General features: G+C 49.3%; 1 protein-coding gene and 1 long non-coding RNA gene across 2 annotated transcripts in view; one reads left to right on the forward strand and one right to left on the reverse strand.

The window, feature by feature from the left end:
• Positions 1–21075, forward strand: part of LOC135921120 (4-pyridoxate dehydrogenase-like) — a 337516-nt gene that overhangs the window by 174561 nt on the left and 141880 nt on the right. Inside the window, exons 8-9 of the mRNA XM_065455439.2 lie at positions 3642–3805; positions 12900–13077. Of these exons, the coding sequence (XP_065311511.1) occupies positions 3642–3805; positions 12900–13077 (342 nt within the window). The remainder of the gene's footprint in view (positions 1–3641; positions 3806–12899; positions 13078–21075) is intronic.
• Positions 1–21075, reverse strand: part of LOC135921121 (uncharacterized) — a 43737-nt gene that overhangs the window by 4444 nt on the left and 18218 nt on the right. The window lies entirely within an intron of this gene.

Here is a 21075-nt window from a genome sequence, read left to right on the forward strand (position 1 = left end):
GGAAATGCCATCTGGACCGGCAGCAGATCTACTGTTGAGGTCGTACAGGGCTGCGCGAACTTCGCTTTCTGTGAAGTCTTGATCCATAGGCTTACAGTCTTCCCCTGTATATTCAGGCGGGTCTGTACTCTCATTGCTATCGTGTTTGTCCCCCTTCCCCTTCCCTTTTCCCTTCCTTTTTTTTAATCTATTTTTGAGACCCCCTCATCAACACATTCCGAAATCAATATGCCCTTTTCGGCGCCTCAACCCAGAGTATCGCCATTTCTAGATGCCGCCGTAACGACACCTACGTTGAGCGACTGGGGCAATGCCCCTTGAAAGACCATGCCGCTGCCTTTCAGTCACCCCATACATTGCACCGCAGACTCCGCGTCGCCATCTTAACTATTTCAATATTACTCGACGTATTGCTGCTATGCTACTCAAGTCACTTTTTCAATTCATGTTTTTTTTTTCTGTGTGAGTGTGGGCGTGTGTGTGTGTTATTTTTTTGTCTTTTGTGTTACTCGCGCATTGACCGCCTGATCGGCCCTTCTAATGCCACAAAAACATGCCGCCAACGACACCCCCCGAATGCTCCCTAACCTCTCGCATCCCCAACTTGCTCCCTAGCCCCCGTCTTTCTTAAAATTTTGTTTTTCTATTTCTTGTTCTTTTTCTCTCCCCCCTTTTTTCTGTCTTGGTGCCGCCCTGGCTTCCCCCGCTTTTTTTCCTTTTTTTTCTTTTGTTCCTTTTTTCTGCTTTTGTTTCTATTCTTATCTCCCCGCGTGCCCACTTTCACGCTCTTGTCCCCTCGTCTTGGGAACGAAGCTCACAGACGTCGGACGACAGCACTTGCTGCCTCTGGTGGTCTCTTTCTTTAAAACCAGCCGCCAGCGACAACACCAACAGGTGACGTCACTGCACTAACCCTTTAAAACTAACACGCCGAGGATGACGAGGCCGCCTTTGATGAAGATAGGTCCTCCTATCGAAATGTTGGCCAGCCTTTCTGAGGCACCTTATCCATGTTTACGAACTTCATACCACTTTCTGGAAAGTGGACACTTAAGATGGAGCGTGCACCAATATACGGTCCTATAAAAGGAGCATATATTCATGCTTTGAAGCAACGTTCACTGCAGAACTTTAGCATTGGCCCTCGCCTCCTCACTCGGTAGTGCTCCTTGTAATTGAGTTACTTTTTTCACTGAGAACATGTTGGCATTTATACTTTTGATGAAACGAGCTCTGACAGGCAACGCAGCCTTGAGAACTTAAACTTAGCGGGACCTACAGATCAAAAGGGATGAAAACATGTACATCACTTACATTTTTCCAACAATCAGCATGCTACTGCTACGCATGGATCACCTGAACATGGCAGGTTTACAGATTTGCACACTTATAATGGAGGTCCGCATTCTGAGCTTTTATCGCATAATCAATTTCTCTCTTTCTCATGCAACCCTCTACAGGCGGCCTCCATAGGTGACAATAGCTGCTGCTGAATTCTTTGCTTAGTGTAGTCTATGGCTTCCTTGGTATAGACAGAACGTTTTGGCAGATAAACTTATGACTTTATATCTCTTCGATATTACGTGACTCGTACACACGTATTTGTGATTCTGGAGTAGGAAAACTGAGGGGCTCGGTTTTCGCTAAGCACTACCATATAAAGCTCGCCAGCAACGAAGCCAAGCACAGCGTCGAGGTAATTAGCTATGGTTGAAATGGCAAAATGTAAAAAAAAAATTGAGAAATGAGGAACAGAAAGTGGAAAAAAACTTGTCGCCAGTGGGAACTTAACCCACAAACTTCACGTAGTGCGAAAGTTGTGCGTGTGATGGAAACTGCAGGAAAAGACAAATCTGAAAGCCTTAGCGGGCACCCATGTGGGACGTGATTGTTGGCGCCTCACCGGCAGGCAAGCTTGTAGTTAGCGAGATCATAGTGCGTTTCGGACGCTCGCTTCATGCTCGTCCGACTGTGAAGCGTAAACACTGGCGTCACTCATGCACGTGCACCTGTGGCATATTTCAAGTTTTGCACTAGGACAAATCGTCTCCTTTTTCTGCTAAAATGCTAATTTCACCTAGGTTTGAAAATTTATTATCCAATTGGTACGTGGAGGTATTTCAAGGTGTATCCCTCTCTCATGTGATCAATTCCGCTAAAATCGCTAATAAATAGTGCATCGTTCGTAGGCTGCAGAATTTAGCAACTTTAGCGTTTTGCAGGTTTTTAACACCTTATGAGCTCCTCGGGTGTAAGTCTTCAGGTTTCCAAAATAAAGAGTGGCGTTGGCAGATGGAGTAGCGCACTGTGGCATAAATGTTATAAGCAGGGAAAGCATACGTCGCCCTGAAGAAGACAAGTCCACTTGTCCAAACGTTGGCTCCTGCATTCACCTTGCTCACGTTTTGCTCATTGTCCTGAATTTCCATCTCCCGCATTCCCCGTCTTAAAAAGCGAAAAGGTGTTTCAGAAAGGCTAGCCTTTCTATAGATAGGAGAGCCTATCTTCCTCAAAGGCGGCCTCGCATCCTCGGCAGGTTAGTTCTAACTGGTTAGTGGAGTGACGTCACGTGCAGTTGTCAGGTGGCGACTGACTGTAAATGGAGCGACTGCAAAAAAAAATAAATGAATAGAATCAGCGCTGTCGCCTGACGTCTCTAAGCGTGGTTTTTAAGACGACGGGACACGAGCGGGAGAGTGGGGGAAGAGGGGGCGAGCAAGAGGATAAAAAGAACGAAAAAGAAGGGCATATAGAAAGACGTTGGGGGAGCCAGAGGTTTGGGAGCCTTTAGAGGTGTCGTTGGCGGCATGCTTTTGTGGCTTTAGAAGAGCCGGTCATCCGGTCAGTGCGCGAGTAACAAAGAAGACTAAAAAGACGTCAGTTGAAAGAATAATTTTCAACTGATGCAGCAATGCGTCGAGTAATCTGGAGGGGTTAGGATGGCGACCAGGAGTGTGAGGGCAATGGATCGGGTAGCTGGAGGGCAGCAGCTTGGTCTTTCAAGGGATGTTAGCCTGAGTAGCTGAACGTAGGCGTCTCCACGGCAGTATACACAAAAGTGTTGCCCCCTCTCTTTTATTTCCCTCCTCGCCTTCCCACTCTCCCGCTCTTATCTCCTCGTCTCAGAAACCGTGTTTAGAGGTGTCACGCGAGAGCGTTCATTTTCTTTGCAGTCTCTCCCTTTAGAGCCAGCCGCCACTTACAACAACTGCTGGTGATGACACTCTACTAATCCGTTAAAACTAACCTGCGGAGAATGACGAGGCCGCCTTTGACGAAGATAGATCCTCCTATGGAAACGTTGGCCAGCCTTTCTCAGGCACCTTCTCGGTGTTTATAAGCTTTATACCACAGTGTTCAGGTTTAATATTTCGATCATTCGTCGGCCAACATAATTTACATAGTTATTTAGTCTTACTTTTATTACTTCTCCACTAACTACCTTAAATATACAAACAATGCAAATCGCACTAAAACTACCACGCTATTGACTTCTGACTCTGCTAACCATACGGCTTCGAGGCGGTAAGCACTGTAACGTCTTCATTTCATTTAGATTTGGTGGACGGCGGCCAGGCAATGAATGGCTGGGCCTCAAATAGTTTACCCGATGGTGCATATGAGAGTGCTATCCCGTTCAGGTGCGTGGACACTTCCTGGTGGAGCAGAGGCTGTGGCTTTCGTCAAGACGAAGTACGCAAACGCAAGCGACGACTATCCAGACGTGGAGATCATGCTGATCGGCGTGCCGCCGAGCTCTTCCTTCGTCGAGACGTACCTAACCGGACAGGGGCTCAAGCAGGAGGTAGGACACGTAACGATCATTGGACACGCATGCCTTTTGACATTCGCGCCATTTTGTGTACTTTTGCAAGGCTCACGCTGCCAGTTTCACAAGAACTGAATATAACACATTAGTTTCATCCGCTCCCAAGACGTTGTAAAGCACGTTTGACACGTTAGCTGGGATTTTGTCGCCAAGTTAAACTTGAATTTTGCCGCCTGAGCTTCAAATATATTATGCCATTTTCTCATACCTTCCTCACTTTGAGCATAAGAATCTCAACATTGCTTTTATTAGTCACTAGAAAAATCATGAGCCATTCTACTCTGTGACGATGAATGACCAGCAAGGCTGTGTAGCACTCGACAAAGAGGTGACACAGAATTCGCAACAAAAGTACGAACACATTTATTGTCTTCACCGGTGGTCATCTTGACGGAAGCTGCGCACACAGATTTATTTTGCAGCGAAGCTGTTATGGAGACCCCGGGCCGTCGCTGTCGGACTTCGCTAAAACTATCACCATCGGCAACGACTCAAGCATCGTCGTCTTCTTCCACAGCTGGCTCCGTTGACGCTCGTCATTCCAGCGTAGAATTTCGATTCGGTCGTCGTAATGGGGAGGCCGCGTTTACGGAGGTATGAGTCATTGCTTAAGGGGGTGTGAGCCATTAATTGTCTTACGTGACGGACAGATTTATTTGGAAGCAATTTGATTTTGAAGAATCGCAAGTGGCAATGCCGGGCGGATGGTGCTAACCACGCCACCGAGCAAACTCGAGACATCGAACGCAAGGAACCTTGCGCCCAATGTACGGAGCCTTGGATTAGTGCTTCCGCACATTCCATTCCAGCTACAACTATGGGAAAACCACAATTAGTGCACACACCTGAGCAAGAAGCTGCCTACCGCGGGCATCAGCGAGTCAGTTCGTGAACGGGCTCGTCGTCGTCTGGCCCAGCCAGAGCTGCGCGCTAGAAATACCGAGTTTAAATGGCGGCGCCAGGAGGCCGATCCCGAATCGCGCTTGCGAGGTGCGGAGGAGCTACATCGAGCACGGCCAAACACAGACAAAAATCTCGCGCGCAGGAAAAAAAAATAAAAGGAGAAATCGGCGGACGCCAGCTACCATCAAGTGAGTGTCATATTTACTGATTTGTGCAACGGCCGCACAGCCGCCTGGCTAACCCCAACGCCGAACGAGCTGCTGTAACCCCGCGGCGCGTGCTCTCACCGCTCGAGCGTATCTGCGAGCATAGCACAGGCGCCCGCCCACGCAGCGACTAAGAGCTCTCGAGATGAGCGAAGCAGCAGTAGAAGCAACCAACATACCAAGAGAACAACTGGAAGATACAAAAACAATGCAGATGGACCCGACTGAACTAAACAACACAGAAACTGCCTGGAATTATGACGCAAGCATCGGAAGAACTATTGGACGCGAGAGAATCTGGATTACGAGTGGCAGAAAAGGCAAGAAGGACACAGAGAATCAAACGACACAGAAAAGCAACTCAGCCAAGCTACAAACTAATGAAAAGCCACCACCACCGCAACAGCGAAAGCCCCGAATGCCGCCTCTACCAGTCGACGACTACAACATCGTATTCCACCCATAAGCAGGCCCCGAGCTTGCAAAGTGGAACAATGTTGCCATTATGCACGCCATCGGAAGAGCCAGTGGTTTCTCGCAGCAAGACTTCGGCGAAAAAGCGTGCGTTGAAGTGCAGAGAATCGAGAACCTGATTATTGCAAGCACGGCCGACTTAGAAGACGTGAAGAAACTCGCAAATATCAGCAGAATACAACTTGGCGGCACTTTCTTCACTGTAACAGGCAACATGAGAACCCCGGACGACGTATCCAGACGCGTAATAAGCGGACTCTTGCACAGCACGAGTGAAGAAGAACTCAAGGCAAGTCTTCGCGCACCAGTGAGGTACACCGTCTTCCACGCTCGTATGCTCGGGCAATCCGCGTACGCGGCCGTGATCTTTTTCCAAGGACCACACGCTCCTTATTACGTCCGCTTCCAGAGTCTCGACTTTCGATGCCAACCCTACCGCAAATCAGTGCAATACTGACTGCGGTGTCATGGAGGTGTCCCATGTAGCAACATGGGACACCGCCGGGATGTCTGCCCAAGACCATTGCCAGCCTTCTGCTCTAAATGTGGCAAAACGAATCAACTACCCGACCACGAGTGCAAACCCGCATGCAAGGTATGTGGAGAAGGGCACGAAACTGCAGGCAAAGATTGCAAGAAAAGACTGAAACCCAACCCACCGCCGTTCAATATACGACAGCAACGCATCGACAGGCTCAAAATGAGAGACAGTCGCTGGAGCTCAGGCGGTGAAGAATTCCCACAATTAGGAAGTTCAACCACCAGCTTGAGGGGCAGTGATGGCAGCACCCCCCTACGAAGTAGATATAGATCTATACTGCGATCACCTTCCCGATCACGCTCACGCTCGCACTTGCCCAAACGCGTGAGCTACTTGGATGTGGTAAGCGGATCGAGTAGATCAAGAACCAGCAGCAGCTCCAAATTCTTCTCGGCCGAAACTGCGACCCTTCAGGCTCTCAAAAATAACGTGCAAATTCAACAAAACACGTTGCATAATCAAAACAGTCAACTACAAAGCAAAGAAGCCCTCATCGACTAGCTAATCTAATGTCAACAGATGCAGCAAGAACACATAAACAAGCGTCTACAGAAGTGCGAGGAGCAAAAAGATCTCCTTGATAAACTGCAAAAGATATGTGCGAAAGTCCAAGAGAGCATTGTACAGCCGCGACCCTCACTTCCCGACGCAGATGCTGAATCCGTAGTTGACGCAAGATTCCAAATCCTCCAAGAAACTCTCATGAAAAGTACCCACACCATAAATGAGAAAATCGTTCAGGCAGCAATAACGAATTTTGCCACAACTATAGCTAATAAGGTTACCACGCTAGACGCCAAGGTCGATGGACTTGCAGCGCAACAAAACAACTTCATAGCCCACATCAAGAAGACCTACGTTACAAAACATCACCTCAATACTTCGCTAAAGGACATTCAGCCCGACAGAAAGCGGCCGCGAGCAAATGGCCGAAGTGCCTCTCGTTCAGTTTCACCTACCCGCGAGCGCCGGCAGGGAACAGAAACAATCGATGGTGGCAGTCCCTAATCACAGGACAACAAATGCGCTCTCGAATCTCCGCATATGGCAGTGGAACTGTCGTTGCTATCAACCACGGCATGCTAACTTGCAAGAATTTGTTAAACAAGACCCACCCGACCTCATATCGCTGCAAGAAACAAATACACAAAACGTCCGGCTACGAGGGTACAACGCCCACGTACAAACAAAACGCACGGCTATTCTCACTAAGAAGAATCTCACTCTACAGGATTCGGAACCCGTCAAAACACCGATCAAATACACCTCAATCGAACTCATACCGGTGAGGAAATTGTTCAGCGTATTCGTAGTGAGCGTGTACAGCCCTCCCAGAGTCCCCCCTTTCAGACTTTGACCACCTTGTCCGAGAAATTAAGAAACGGACCAATGGCCCTCAAGTCGTTATAGTAGGGGTCTTCAACGCCTCACACACGGCCTGGGGATACCAGACCTTGCTTAAATGATATTGCGCGACATGTGTCGACTTGCGCTTGGTGTGTCGTCTTCTCTCACGTCCGTGTCGTTTTTATGTCGCGCAATATCATTTAAGCAATGGATTACCAACTTGCCTGGAATGCTGCTTTCATTAAGATACCAGACCACCTCGAAGAAAGGAGCCCGAGTGCACGACACTGCACAACAGCACTGACTCACCATGTGGAATGAGCCACTCCAAGCAACGAGGATAGGCAATAGTGTCTCCAGAGACACGAACCCGGATCTCACCTTCACACTAAACGTGCCCTCGGCAGAATGGAGCCGACTCCGAGAAACCCTGGGCAGCGATCACCACATCCTCCAACTAACCGTGGCTCACACTCGCATGCCCGCTAGGCTAGGAACGGCCCGGGTAACGGAGTGGAAGTCATTCAGAGACGTGCTAAATGTCGAGACCACCATCGAGAACACACATGACTGGCTGAAGAATGTCCTTGACACAGCAGAACGGCACACGTAAACAATACAGCTGAATAAAGCAGTGCCAGCCATCGACACGCAACTCCTCCACCTCTGGAAAGCCACAAGAGCTCTCCTCAAGAGATGGAAGAGACAGAAGCTAAACAAGAAATTAAAGAAGCGAATTGCCCTCCTCTCCTAGCAAGCACATGCATCGGCGAAGAGATTAGGAATACAAAACCAGCACGCATTTAGCGATAAACTCCAGGGAACCCTGAGCACAAAGATGACGTAGCATCTCCGGCGCGCTCTTCTCGACAACGACCCTACGAAGACGCAACAGTGACAGCACCTCTGTACGCTCGAGCACAACCACGCCGGATCGGAAGAGAACCTCCTCCGAGAAATTCAGAAGAAGCTGTGCGGTGACCCACCCGCTAATACGATGGCACATGACAAAGTATACGGTGGGAAACCAAACCCCGACCTTGACCAACCCTTTACGCATGCTAACTGTCTGCAGCACTATCGACGCTCACCAGAAACACCAGCCCGGGCAATGAACGGATCATCAACAAGCATCTCCGGAACCTTCCGAAGCAGGCTACCGCAGCCCTGCTCCAGTACTTCAATGCATGCTGGGAGAAAGGAGAGCTACCAGCTGCCTGGAAGCACTCGGAGATCACCATGATTCCCAAACCAAATAAACAGCTCAGCATCGAGAACTCGCGCCCAATTTTCATTTCCTCGTGCGTAGGGAAACTTTTCGAGCGTATGATACACAACCGGCTAACCTCATCCCTCGAAGACAACGGATATTTTCCAAACACTATGTTCGGTTTCAGGCAGAACCTGTCAACGCAAGATGTCTTCCTTCTATTCAAGGAAGACCTCATCCACCACCTCAGTACCAGAAGCAAGTCATGGATTTTAGCCATCGGCGTAAAGGGAGCTTTTGGCAACATCAGAAACGAAGCTATCCTCTGCAACCTCGAAGAACTGGGCTGCGGGTCTCGGACATATGACTATATCAGGAATTCCCTCACAAAGCGCACGGCCGCAGTTGGAATATACATCCTGCGCAGTGACAGCTTCCGACTACCACGCAAAGGCACCCAGCAGGGTTCGGTCACATCGCCCTTGCTTTTCAACGTCGCAAATATCAAACTACCCAGCCTCCTCGACGCGATATCAGACGTAAGAAACGCTTTCTATGCAGACGATATCATGTTATGGACAAGGGCTTCAAACACTGGAACACAAGAAACACGCCTACAGGAAGCAGTACATACCATCGAGAGCTGCTTTCACAAATGCGGCCTCCGCTGTGACCCTGAGAAGTCGGAACACCTCGTCCTCAAGTCAAGAACGAGAGGCAGGCCACCCGGCTACGATGAACCCGATCCCAACGTCACCCGCAATGGAATGCCCGTTGCAAAAGTGGAAAGTTCCAGGGCTACACAAAGACAAAGACGGGTCTGGGGTGGCCACCCTCCCGCGACTACAGCGAACGCTATCACAGCTCACACATCTCGTCAGGAGAGTTGCAAGCCATAGAAGGGGACCTAAAGAACAAGACACGCTACACGTGATGCAAGCACTCCTCACCAGTTGAATAACATACGGCATGCCCTACCTCGCGCTGAAGAATGCAGATGGATGGATGGATGGATACAACTTTCTTGTACGTCCGGCAAGGTTTAACGCGACCCGGGCTCAGGTCTCCCACGGAGGAACGTCAAGGCCCTGCCTCAACGCCGCCTCACGGGCTTGCTGGACTGCCCACGTCTGGATTCCGAGGTCTGAGCTGCGCAGAGCGGCGGCCCACCTCGACGACAGGGTCTCCGGAGTAACTGCCATCCCTCCTATAACTACATTGCACTCCCACAGCATGTGTTTGAGTGTTGCTGGTCCTTCCTGGCACAATTTGTACGTGTCGTCCTGATGCTTATCTGGGAAGATACGCTTGAGACGGAATGGATTAGGGAACGTGTTTGTCTGGAGTTGTCGCCAGGCGACTGCCTGCCTCCTGTTCAGTTTGGGACTCGGCGGTGGGTATATCCTTCTGGCGTTCAAATATATATAATATGCACTGGTGATGTCGTTGTATCTTGTGAGCCTGTCCCGTTCTGCTCGAGAAGCGTTCGCTATCGTGCGAGAGGCGTTGCCCTGTTCGGCGCGGCGGGTCATGTCTCGCGCCGTCCGGTGCGCCGTCTCGTTTAGGTTCGGGAGCGCGTCGCCTTCCGTGGTGACGTGCGCGGGGAAGCATATGATCCTCGAGCTCGCGGTTTTGGATCTGCCCGCTTTGGCCAGAATGGACATGGCTTCCTTGGAAATTCGACCTTTGGCATCATTCTTTACTGCCGTTTGCCAGTCACTTAGTACGACTTCGCATTCCTGTTCTGTGAGGGCCAGCGCAATCACTACTTCCGCCGCTATTTCCGAGTGTTTGGTGTATACACTGCATGTGGTTCTGATTTTTGATTCTGCGTCTATGACTACGGCGGCGTATGTTTGGCCGTTCGCATATTCGGCTGCGTCGACAAAGCGCGCGTTTCTGTCCCTGCCGAATGAACGGAGCAGAGCCTCGGCTCTTGCCTTTCGTCTACCTCGGTTGTAATCGGGGTGCACGTTTCTTGGGATGGTTGCCACAGTAATGGTCTCTCTGATTTTGTTGGGGATTTGCATTTTCTGGCCGTGCTGGTTGTGGTACGTTATGCCGAGCGTTTTCATAATGTGTCTTCCCGTCGTGGTGGTCGACAGGCGTTCGAGCTGCGAGATGCGTTGTGCTTCGGCTATTTCTTCTATGGTGTTGTATATGCCCAGCTGAGTCAGGAGCTCGGTGCTCGTCGATTCCGCCAGGCCCAGGGCTATCTTGTACGTTTTCCTTATGAGCGTGTTAATCTTGTTCTTTTCCGCGACGTACCAGTTGTGGTAGGCGGCTACATAGGTGATGTGGCTGACAACGAATGAGTGGATCAGTCGAATGACGATCAGAGAATGCAGAGAATGCGATGAGAATGCAGAGGTACAAAAAATTAACCTTCAAATACGCAAAGCCATCAAAATCACCCTGGGCCTACCATGTACGGCTTCTACTAGGAGTCTTCTCAAGATGGGCGTACACAACACCTGGCAAGAACTAGTTGAAGCTCATAAAGCCAGTCCATTAGAATGACTGAAGCTCACGCCCACCGGAAGATCAGTGCTGCAATGACTCAGCTATGGTGAAACCTTTATAGCCTTTATAGCCACCACGGACCAAAAAAAAAAATTCCTTCAAACCTCCGCGAATCCCTGTGCATAGCCCCAATTCTAAAAAAACATGCACCCCACGTGTCACAAGGAAAGAAGACAAGCCCGAGTGGATGCTACACGGCGAAGACACAGGCAAGATCCGGACGCCAGCTACACTGACGCAGCTAAATACCCGCAAAGAAACGCTTACGTCCCTAGCGTCGTAGATTCTCAGGGCAGAGAGCTAGCGTCTGCCACAGTCTGTACACAAAACCCCGAGACTGCAGAAGAGATGGCGATCACCCTAGCAACTACCACGTGCATCGACGCAGCTGTCATGTTCTCCGATTCTGAAGCAGCTTTCCGGAACCACGCTAAGGGTCGCGTGTCGACAGAAGCACTGAAGATATTGAAACACCGCAATACTCCGATAACCTACACATCCTGCCTTCCTGGGCACAACGGGCTGGAGGGGACGAAACGGCACACGCCGCGGCCCGAGGCCACACCTGCCCGGGCAGCCCTTTTTACTCTCGAAACGCCCAGTCAGCGTCAGCGGAGGCAGAGACCGTACCCATAACCTACTCAGGGATCCCACAACTTCACAGGCTGGAATGCAGGGTGTACCCACCACCTCACCCAAAGCTCAACAAAGAAGAAAGCACTACACTCAGAAGACTGCAAAGTAATACTTACATCCACGGAATCCTCATGCATAGACTATACCCAACGCTACAACGATACCACTGCCCAATGTGCGGCGTACCGGACACCTTAGCGCACCTGATCCTCGAATGTCAATGGCATCTAGACAAAGACGCATTACCTTTACCGAGAGACTGTTGTAACGCCAGACAAGAAAGCGAAGACCTCATAAAAACGTGGGAGGCCAAGCTCGTTCCCAAGGACTTGGAACAGCAACAGCGCCTCGTCGCCAGGGCCAAGGAGGCAGCGAAGGCCAGAGGGTTCCTGGAATGAGGAGACCTCCCACCGAGAATATAACCGGGGCTTTCCCCGCGATATTGTTTCAAAAACAAAAGTTTATTCCTCCTCCTGGGAGAAGCGCAAAAAAAAAACACTCTTAAAGTATGCTGACCATGCGAAGCACGCAAAAGCGAACATGAGGTGAAATAACGTGAAACAAAAGATTTACAATATAGGCTGCTTGACAAGTTTTGCTTGCATGGTGTAACACTGGGTTTAACTAACACAGCTTCACTGTCCGTCTTCACAGACTTGAAAGGGCAGTAATTTTTTATACACCCACGTTCATTCGCGTCATATATTCTATATACATTAATGTTTTCATTTCGCAATATACTGAGGCAAAGTATTTGAAACCGAAATCGCCGCACGACTGTCAGCGGGCCAGTGCCATCAGTACCTTGACAGAGGGAAGGGCAGTATGGGAATGCTAGCATGATGAGCGGCATCGGAGCCAGCTGTGGTACGAGACGATGACGAACTCGTGAGCAGTGGCACGAGCCATGGCTGATGAACATAGTATTTTCTCACAGATTTGTTGACGGACACAAAAAATGCACGGAACCCTAGCCACAAACAGCTTCGCTGCAATATAGCGACCTTATTTCAGGTGCGACAAAGTACGCCACTCTGTTTCTTGATTGTGTGGATTCTTCGTTTCCGGTCTGTTTGAGTAGCAATATTGCCAAACTCGGGCTCAGTTTATGGAGAACGTAATCCCATGCCAAGACGCAGCCCTGTTGAATTCGTTTCGAGCCCTAAAGACGCAACGTGAGCGATAGAGGCTTGCCATGCCCTCTCACGGTGTGACTGCTGCGCCGTGCAGGTGTACGACAAGTACTACAAGCCTTTCCGAGGCGAGCCGTCCTTCCAGATGATCCCTATGGTGATGCGGCCCAAGTCGCGGGGATTCATCAAGCTGCGTTCGGCCGACCCATTGGACGCGCCGGTCATTGACCCGCGGTACTACAGCCACCCAGATGATGTGGACGTCATTGTGGAAGGTTGCTCATTCATTCTTTGGTTCGATTTCTTATAATGGAATGGAATTTCTCATAAGGTGTCAGCTGGTCACTTCTCGAGTCACAAAATGCAAGTAGAAAAGCTAATATTCTAATAATAATATATGGGGTTTTACGTGCCAAAACCACTTTCTGATTATGAGGCACGCCGTAGTGGGGGACTCCGGAAATTTTGACCACCTGGGGTTCTTTAACGTGCACCTAAATCTAAGTACACGGGTGTTTTCGCATTTCGCCCCTATCGAAATGCGGCCGCCGTGGCCAGGATTCGATCCCGCGACCTCGTGCTCAGCAGCCTAACACCATAGCCACTGAGCAACCACGGCGGGTTAAGCTAATATTCTGTGCACAATGTTAGCACAAAGAGAATAGCATAGTAATGCTGAAAATTCTGGTGTATACACATGTTATCGAGTAAGTGGTTATGTTATACATTAATTGTTAGCAGGCGACTAAGGATTACGTGTAACTTCGTGACTAAGATTCAGCTTAAGTATGAAGTCTGCAGCTGTTACGACGCCAGCTCGGCACGAAAGCTGATCTGAATTCTCCGATGGCTGCACTAGTCCATAGGGCTTGAAGCATACCTTGAATAAAGAAGGTATTCACGCATGAATATTGTTGCACTGCTTGAGTGCGTGCGTTTTTAACAGGTAACGCACAGGCCATCTTGCAATGAAGACTCCTACAGGAAGATTCTGCTCTGCGTTTTAAAGAGCTTTAGTATAGCACCTGTGGGAACGTATGGCTCAATACTTAGAGCCGCAAACGATATCAGCAACAATAGTGGCGCAATATTCTGGCGCTAGGCTAAAGCAAAACGAGCTGAATACTCCTTGCAAAAAGTTGGCGTTTCCCACCGACCGGCTGGCATTATACTGCCTTAGTGGCAACGTAATGACGGAGTTATTTCTGGGTATTTTTTTTTTCGAGCGAGGAGAGTGACTCATTACCAACGTTTCGAACTTAATGTGTTTGGCTACTACCTCTGCTGTTTTCTATTTATATATTACAGTGTTATGGTGTACGCCAACGCTGTCCTATCACTCGGGTATATGGAAGGAAAGAAAAACATTATAAAGAATTTGTGAGTGTACTAGTAACTAAAGTAAAATCTGTGGAGATAATATATAATTGAGACCTCCATTGTCACGAGACAAATCCGACCGGCTTCAATTTTCAGCAAGCCACACATTATCAGTTACAAATTAAATTAAATTCTAGGGTATTACGTTAGTGGAAAAATCCCAGTCTGATTATGAGGTACGCCGTAAGTACAAGACTCCGGATTAATCTTTGCCCCCTGCAGTTGTTTAGCATGCCCCGAAATCTACGTGCTCGAGCCTTTTTGCATCTTACCCCCCTTAAAATGTGGCCCCCGCTGCTGGGGTCAAACCCACGGCCCCGAGGTGAGCAGCTCAACGCCACAACCACTGCATAACATGGCAGGACTGTTAGCAATGTGCTCGCCCTTGTCGCATCACCGCTGTTCGCACGTTTGCTTTGTACGCGGCGCGCAAGCTTTAGAACGACCATGGCTCGCAGCTCCGCAGTGGCATTTGAGGGCCACTGCACAACAATGGCGCCATCTGGATAAAAAGGAGCGCCACTAGGTTAGTATGGCAACTGTACGGTGGCGCCTATGGCTATGGTATGCCAGCGAATACTATACATTGATGGCTAACTGCACACAAATAGCCAAAGAGCCTGTCGAGCATTACACAAAAAATTCCTGAGACTCATTCTTTAGAGCTTCAACACGGAGACACGGATCACTAGTAGAGCACGTAAACGTAACGTGTCACGAAGGAAAACCGAGTGTGTATATATAATGCATGTCAATGTCCAAAGTGGGTAGGCTAAAGGTAGCCTTCGATGAATGATCTTTTCCAGAAACCTTACAAATATTGTTGGAGTCCATGTGTTTCATTTTTGTGTTATTGCGTTCCTGCCTAATCACTGTTACTTAGATGCGTTTATTGCATATGTGTCCTCAGTTGCAGCAAATACTTTAGTTCCGTTGTTGCGTTCTTACGTAATCGTAACCAGTTGGCTACATGCGTTTACTACATCCACAGTTGCAGTCACTCACGCCGAGATTCGGAGGTCGTTTTTAGGTCAGTTGTGAAAAGGACCGCCATAACGTGCACAGATTCTCTAAAAAGTGCCCAATATATAACATATACGTCATCAGGAATGCAACAGGCGAGTTTCTCGCTCCAAAGGTCTCGTGTTAATTTTCTAGAACGTATTAAACTTCTTTATTAAACGTATTAAAATAAAAATAGAACAAATTCATCATCATCAGCCTGGTTACGCCCAGTGCAGGGCAAAGGCCTCTTCCATACTTCTCCAGTAACCCCGGTCATGAACTAATTGTGGCCATGTTGTCCCTGCAAACTTCTTAATCTCATCCGCCCACCTAACTTTCTGCCGCCCTCTGCTAAGTTTCCCTTCCTTGGAATCCATTCCGTAACTCTTAATGACCATCGGATATCTTCCCTCCTCTTTACGTGTCCTGCCCATGCCTATTTCGTTTTCTTGATTTCAACTGAGATATGATTAACTCGCATTTGCTCCCTAACCCAATCTGCTGTTTTCTTATCCCTTAACGTTACACCCATCATTCTTCTTTCCATAGCTCGTTCCCTCGTCCTCAATTTAAGTAGAACCCTTTTCGTAAGCCTCCAGGTTTCTGCCCCGTACGTGAGTACTGGTAAGGCACAGCTGTAATAAACTTTTCACTTGAGAGATAATGGCAACCTGCTGTTCATGATCTGAGAATACCTGCCAAACGCACCCCAGCCCATTCTTATTCTTCTGATTATTTCAGTCTCATGATCCGTATCCGAACTCACTCCCTGTCCTGAGTAGATGTATTTTCTTACCACTTCCAGTGCCTCACTAGCAATCGTAAACTGCTGTTCTCTTCCAAGACTGTTAAACATTGCTTTAGTTTTCTGCAGATTAATTTTTAGACCCACCCTTCGGCTTTGCCTCTCCAGGTGAGTGAGCATGCATTGCAATGGGTCCCCTGAGTTACTAAGCAAGGCAATATCATCAGCGAATTGCAAGTTACTAAGGTATTCTCCATTACCTCTTATCCCTAATTCTCCTCAATACAGGTCTCTGAATACCTCCTGCAAAGACGCTGTGAATAGCATTGGAGAGATCGTGTCTTCCTGCCTGACGCCTTTCTTTATTGCGATTTTGTTGCTTTCTTTATGGAGGACTACGGTGGCTGTGGAGCCGCTATACATATCCTTCAGTATTTTTACCTACGGCTCGTATGCGCCCTGATTCCGCAATGCCTCCATGACTGCTGAGGTTTCGACTGAATCAAACGCTTTCTCGTAATCAATGAAAGCTATATATAAAGGTTGGTTATATTCCGCACATTTTTCTATCACCTGATTGATAGTGTGAATATGGTCTATTGTTGAGTAGCCTTTACGGAATCCAGCCTGGCCCTTTGGTTGACGGAAGTCTAAGGTGTTCCTGATTCTATTTGCAATTACCTTAGTAAATACTTTGTAGGCAACGGACAGTAAGCTGATCGGTCTATAATCTTTCAAGTCTTTGGCGTCCCCTTTCTTATGGATTAGGATTATGTTAGTTTTTTCAAGATTCCGGTACGCTCGACGTTATGAGGCATTGCGTATACAGGGTGGCCAGTTTCGCTAGAACAATCTGCCCACCATCCTTCAACAAATCTGCTGTTACCTGATCCTCCCCAGCTGCCTTCCCCCTTTGCATATCTCCCAAGGCTTTCTTTACTTCTTCCGGCGTTACCTGTGGGATTTCGAATTCCTCTAGACTACGTTGTCTTCCATTATCGTCGTGGGTGGCACTGGTACTGTACAAATTTCTATAGAACTCCTCAGCCACTTGTACTATCTCATCCATATTACTAATGATATTGCCGGCTTTGTCTCTTAACGCATACATCTGATTCTTGCCAATTCCTAGTTTCTTCTTCACTGCTCATAGGCTTCCTCCGTTCCTGACGGCATGTTCAATTCTATCCATATTATACTTCCTTATCTCACCTGTCTTACGCTTGTTGATTACCTTCGAAAGTTCTGCCAGTTCTATTCTAGCTGTAGGGTTAGAGGCTTTCATACATTGGCGTTTCTTGATCAGATCTTTCGTCTCCTGCGATAGCTTACTGGTATCCTGTCTAACGGAGTTACTACCGACTTCTATTGCTCGATTGTCGTTCATTGTTTCAACACTAAGGTCCTCTTTCTGAGTTAAAGAAGAATGCCTTTTATGTAGCTTGATCTGGAATTCCTCTATTTTCCCTCTTGCCGCTAACTCATTGATTGGCTTCTTATGTACCAGTTTCTTCCGTTCCCTCCTCAGGTCTAGGCTAATTCGAGTTCTTACCATCCTATGGTCACTACAGCGCACCTTGCTGAGCACGTCCACATGTTGTATGATGCCAGGATTAGCGCAGAGTATGAAGGCTATTTCATTTCTCGTCTCGCTGTTCGGGCTCCTCCACATCCACTTTCGGCTATCCCGCTCGCGCAAGAACGCATTCATTATCCGCACATTATTCTGTCCCGCAAACTCTACTAATAACTCTCCCCTGCTATTCCTAGTGCCTATGCCATATACCCCACTGCCTTGTCTCCAGCCTGCTTCTTGCCTACCTTGGCATTGAAGTCGCCCATCAGTAGAGTGTATTTTGTTTTGACTTTACCCACCACCGATTCCACGTCTTCATAGAAGCTTTGGAATTCCTGGTCATCATGACTGGATGTAGGGGCGTAGACCTGTACAACCTTCATTTTGCACCTCTTATTAAGTTTGACAACAAGACCTGCCACCCTCTCGTTAATGCTATAAAATTCCTGTATGTTACCAGCTATATTCTTATTAATCAGGAATCCGACTCCTAGTTCTCTTCTCTCCGCTAAGCCCCGGTAGCACAGGACGTGCCCGCTTTTTAGCACTGTATATGCTTCTGTTGGCCTCCTAACTTCACTGAGCCCTATTATATCCGGTTTATTGCCCTCTAATTCTTCTAATAGCACTGGTAAACTCGCCTCATCTTCCAATGGCGGCCTGTGCGGAGCCAGGGATTCTTAGCACGGGAGACGCCAGTGGGTGCCGAATAGTGCGGACGCGTAACGCCCCTCAAACTTCGTAAAGTGTTGACACTCTCTTCCTCCGCCTTCACTCCTCCTCATTTCTCCTCTCTTTCACGCTCTCTCCTCGACCGTGGCGCCGCCTACAATGCTCGAGCGTAGCAACGGCGCCAACATGCGCTCCTCGCCACTCCGTAGACGCTTCTAGAGCAAAAATGGCGCTGATGCATGGCGCGAGGGCCCACGTGATGCTATTAGGCCAATAGTGACGCGGCGTCGGCCTCGGCCAGAGCGCGCGAGGAAGAGGCGGCATTCTTCAAGGCGTGGCTGTACTTTACGAAGTTTAAGGGGCTTTATCGACGCGCAAACATCGGCTCCTGCTTTTTCAAATGATCTTGGTGATTTTTTATTGCTGGAAAGTTGTGCATCATTCGACACAGTATGTAGCAAGGAACCAGCCCATACCGGACTCTTGTCGATGGGTGAGCTCTTCGACAATTTGAGTCTTTGAACTACCGACCAAGGTGTTCGTCGGCTCACCCTACCGGACGCAGCCTAGCGTCGGCGCGGCGTCCGTGCTAAGCCCCGCCATACTCGGCGTTGTGGGGTGAAATGCCTGAAATTGAGATGGTGGAAGGGGTCGAGATCGACCCCACCGAAGCAAATTGCCCGGGCTGGACCACAGCAGTGGGGAGAATAAAGAAGGCTTGACCGGAGACGCTGAAGTCGACGGCCAGCACGGAGACGCACAATGGCGGGAGAGGTGGCCGCCGCACGGCCACCCGACAGAGCGCGATGAAGCAGCTCGTGAATGCCTCAAGACTCCCGAAAATGCCTCGGGACCATATACGCATCATCGTCAGACCAAGAGGAGGCATCGACGTTAAGAAAGTCAGTACCATTCGATTAGCCCAAGCTTTGGCCATGACGGTGGCCTTAGCTCCAGACGAAGTTGGTGAAGACATTATATGCCCCAACGCTGCTCAGAACATTCTGGTCGTTTCTACGACAGAGAGGACGAACGCGTGTGCCTACGCGTCCGCTCAGCTGATACACCTAAGGGAAGGCAAGTACGATGTGGCAGCTTATTTAGCCGCCTCGGACAACACATGCAAGGGAGTCGTTCGCGGGGTCGACGCCGACTTCAGCGATGCTCAGCTGCGGACAATGATTGTCAACCAATGGAACCCGAAAGCGCTCGAGGTCAGACGCATCAAGACTACACGACGGTGGTGGTGCTCTTCGAAGGTATGAGAGTGCCAAACTACGTCATGTGTGGCGCGAGCATGCTGCCCTGCACGCTATACAGAAGACAAGTGGAAGTGTGTTACAACTGTGGCGATTTGGGACATCGAGCTGATATGTGCCCTAACCTAAGCAGCAAGAAATGCAGGGCATGCGGTGTAGCCTCGCCAGCCGAAGATCATCAGTGCGCGCCAAAATGTTCCATTTGCGGGGGTCCTCACCTGACTGCGGACCGCAAGTGCAACCAGCGATTCCAGCTGCCCTACATAGTACGGCAAAGACGACGACGGCGCAGGCGCGCCAAGATGTCACAGGCGGCCCATGAAGTTCGTTCACGTGACGCCAGTCTCACAAGCGCGCCTAGACGTGCGCGTTCGCTGACGCCAGCGGATCGTCAACGCAGCCTCTCCAGAGGGCGCCCCCGGTCTCGCACCAGGGACCGTTCCCACTCCAGAGGGCTTTCCCGCTCCAAGGGGCATTCCCAATCCCGGGTGCGCATCCAGGAAGGACTTGGACCCTAATGGGCGGACTGAGTCAAGCCCAAGATTAACAAGGCGCCAAAAAAGGTAACGCGGATGACATTTCCAGAGCATAGGGAAGACCCCCGAGTAACACAGCCCTTGCAAGAAAACGCTAACCTCAAGGCAGAAATCCAAAACATGAAGGCCGATTTCGAGGCCTTTCGGCAAGCAAACTTACAACAAAGGCAAGAGTCCTCTTCGGCAAATGGAGAAGCGCAGGCCCGTACCGCTAAACGTAGGGCCACGTCTTCGCAGGAGGCAGCCGAAGGAAACTGCCACGACGGAGGCAGCGATGCAACGCTCGCTAGACCATTTGCAAAAATCCGTTAATGAATTGATCAAGGGCAATCAAATGCTGCTGTTTCGAGTACAAGTTCTAGAACACGTGCAAACGAAGGGCGCTGAACCAGTGAGTATGGAAGTCGTTCCAGCGGCAGCTAGAGAAGCGACAGGTAGCGTCCTAGAGGCCCTCTCAAGCCTTAGCAATGGCGGGCCACACTAAAGAATTTATCATAAGGCAGTGGAACTGCGCCAGTTTTCAGAGGCACCCACTGCAGCAATCTACCGCGACACAGTCGAACAAACCGCATGTTATCTTACTACAGGAATCTAGAACTGAAATTAAGTCATTTCCAGCTTACCGAGCTATCTCGGCAACCGGAGAGGGCAAACTCGGCCTGGCGGTCCTAGTTGCAAAGAAGTGTTCCTTTCAAGAGCACAAATTGCAGTTGCGCAATACGAGGGCGGAGGTAATGCTTATCGAAATCATTCCTAGCAGCTGGCTTAAAAACAGCGTTTTCATTTTAAACAGTTACCGTTCCCCGAGAGACCATCACCAGGCATTCTTGTCGATTATAGCCAAGGCGGCGGCGAAAGCAAGGGATGCTCCACTTGTGGTAGCTGGAGACTTTAACGCGGCGCATCAGACATGGGGTTATGTGAGACACTCCCCTAAAGGAATAAATCTACTTCAAGCGGTTACAAACTGCTCATTATAGCTAGTTACGGACCCACAGTTTCCCACGCGCATCGGTAATTCAGTCTCGCGGGACACCACGCCGGATCTGGCCTTCGTTAAGAATGCCACCTCTGTTAGTAGGCACAATAAGCAAGAAAAC

This window comes from Dermacentor albipictus, chromosome 2 (genome assembly GCF_038994185.2).
Source record: "Dermacentor albipictus isolate Rhodes 1998 colony chromosome 2, USDA_Dalb.pri_finalv2, whole genome shotgun sequence".
NCBI classification, from domain to species: domain Eukaryota; kingdom Metazoa; phylum Arthropoda; class Arachnida; order Ixodida; family Ixodidae; genus Dermacentor; species Dermacentor albipictus.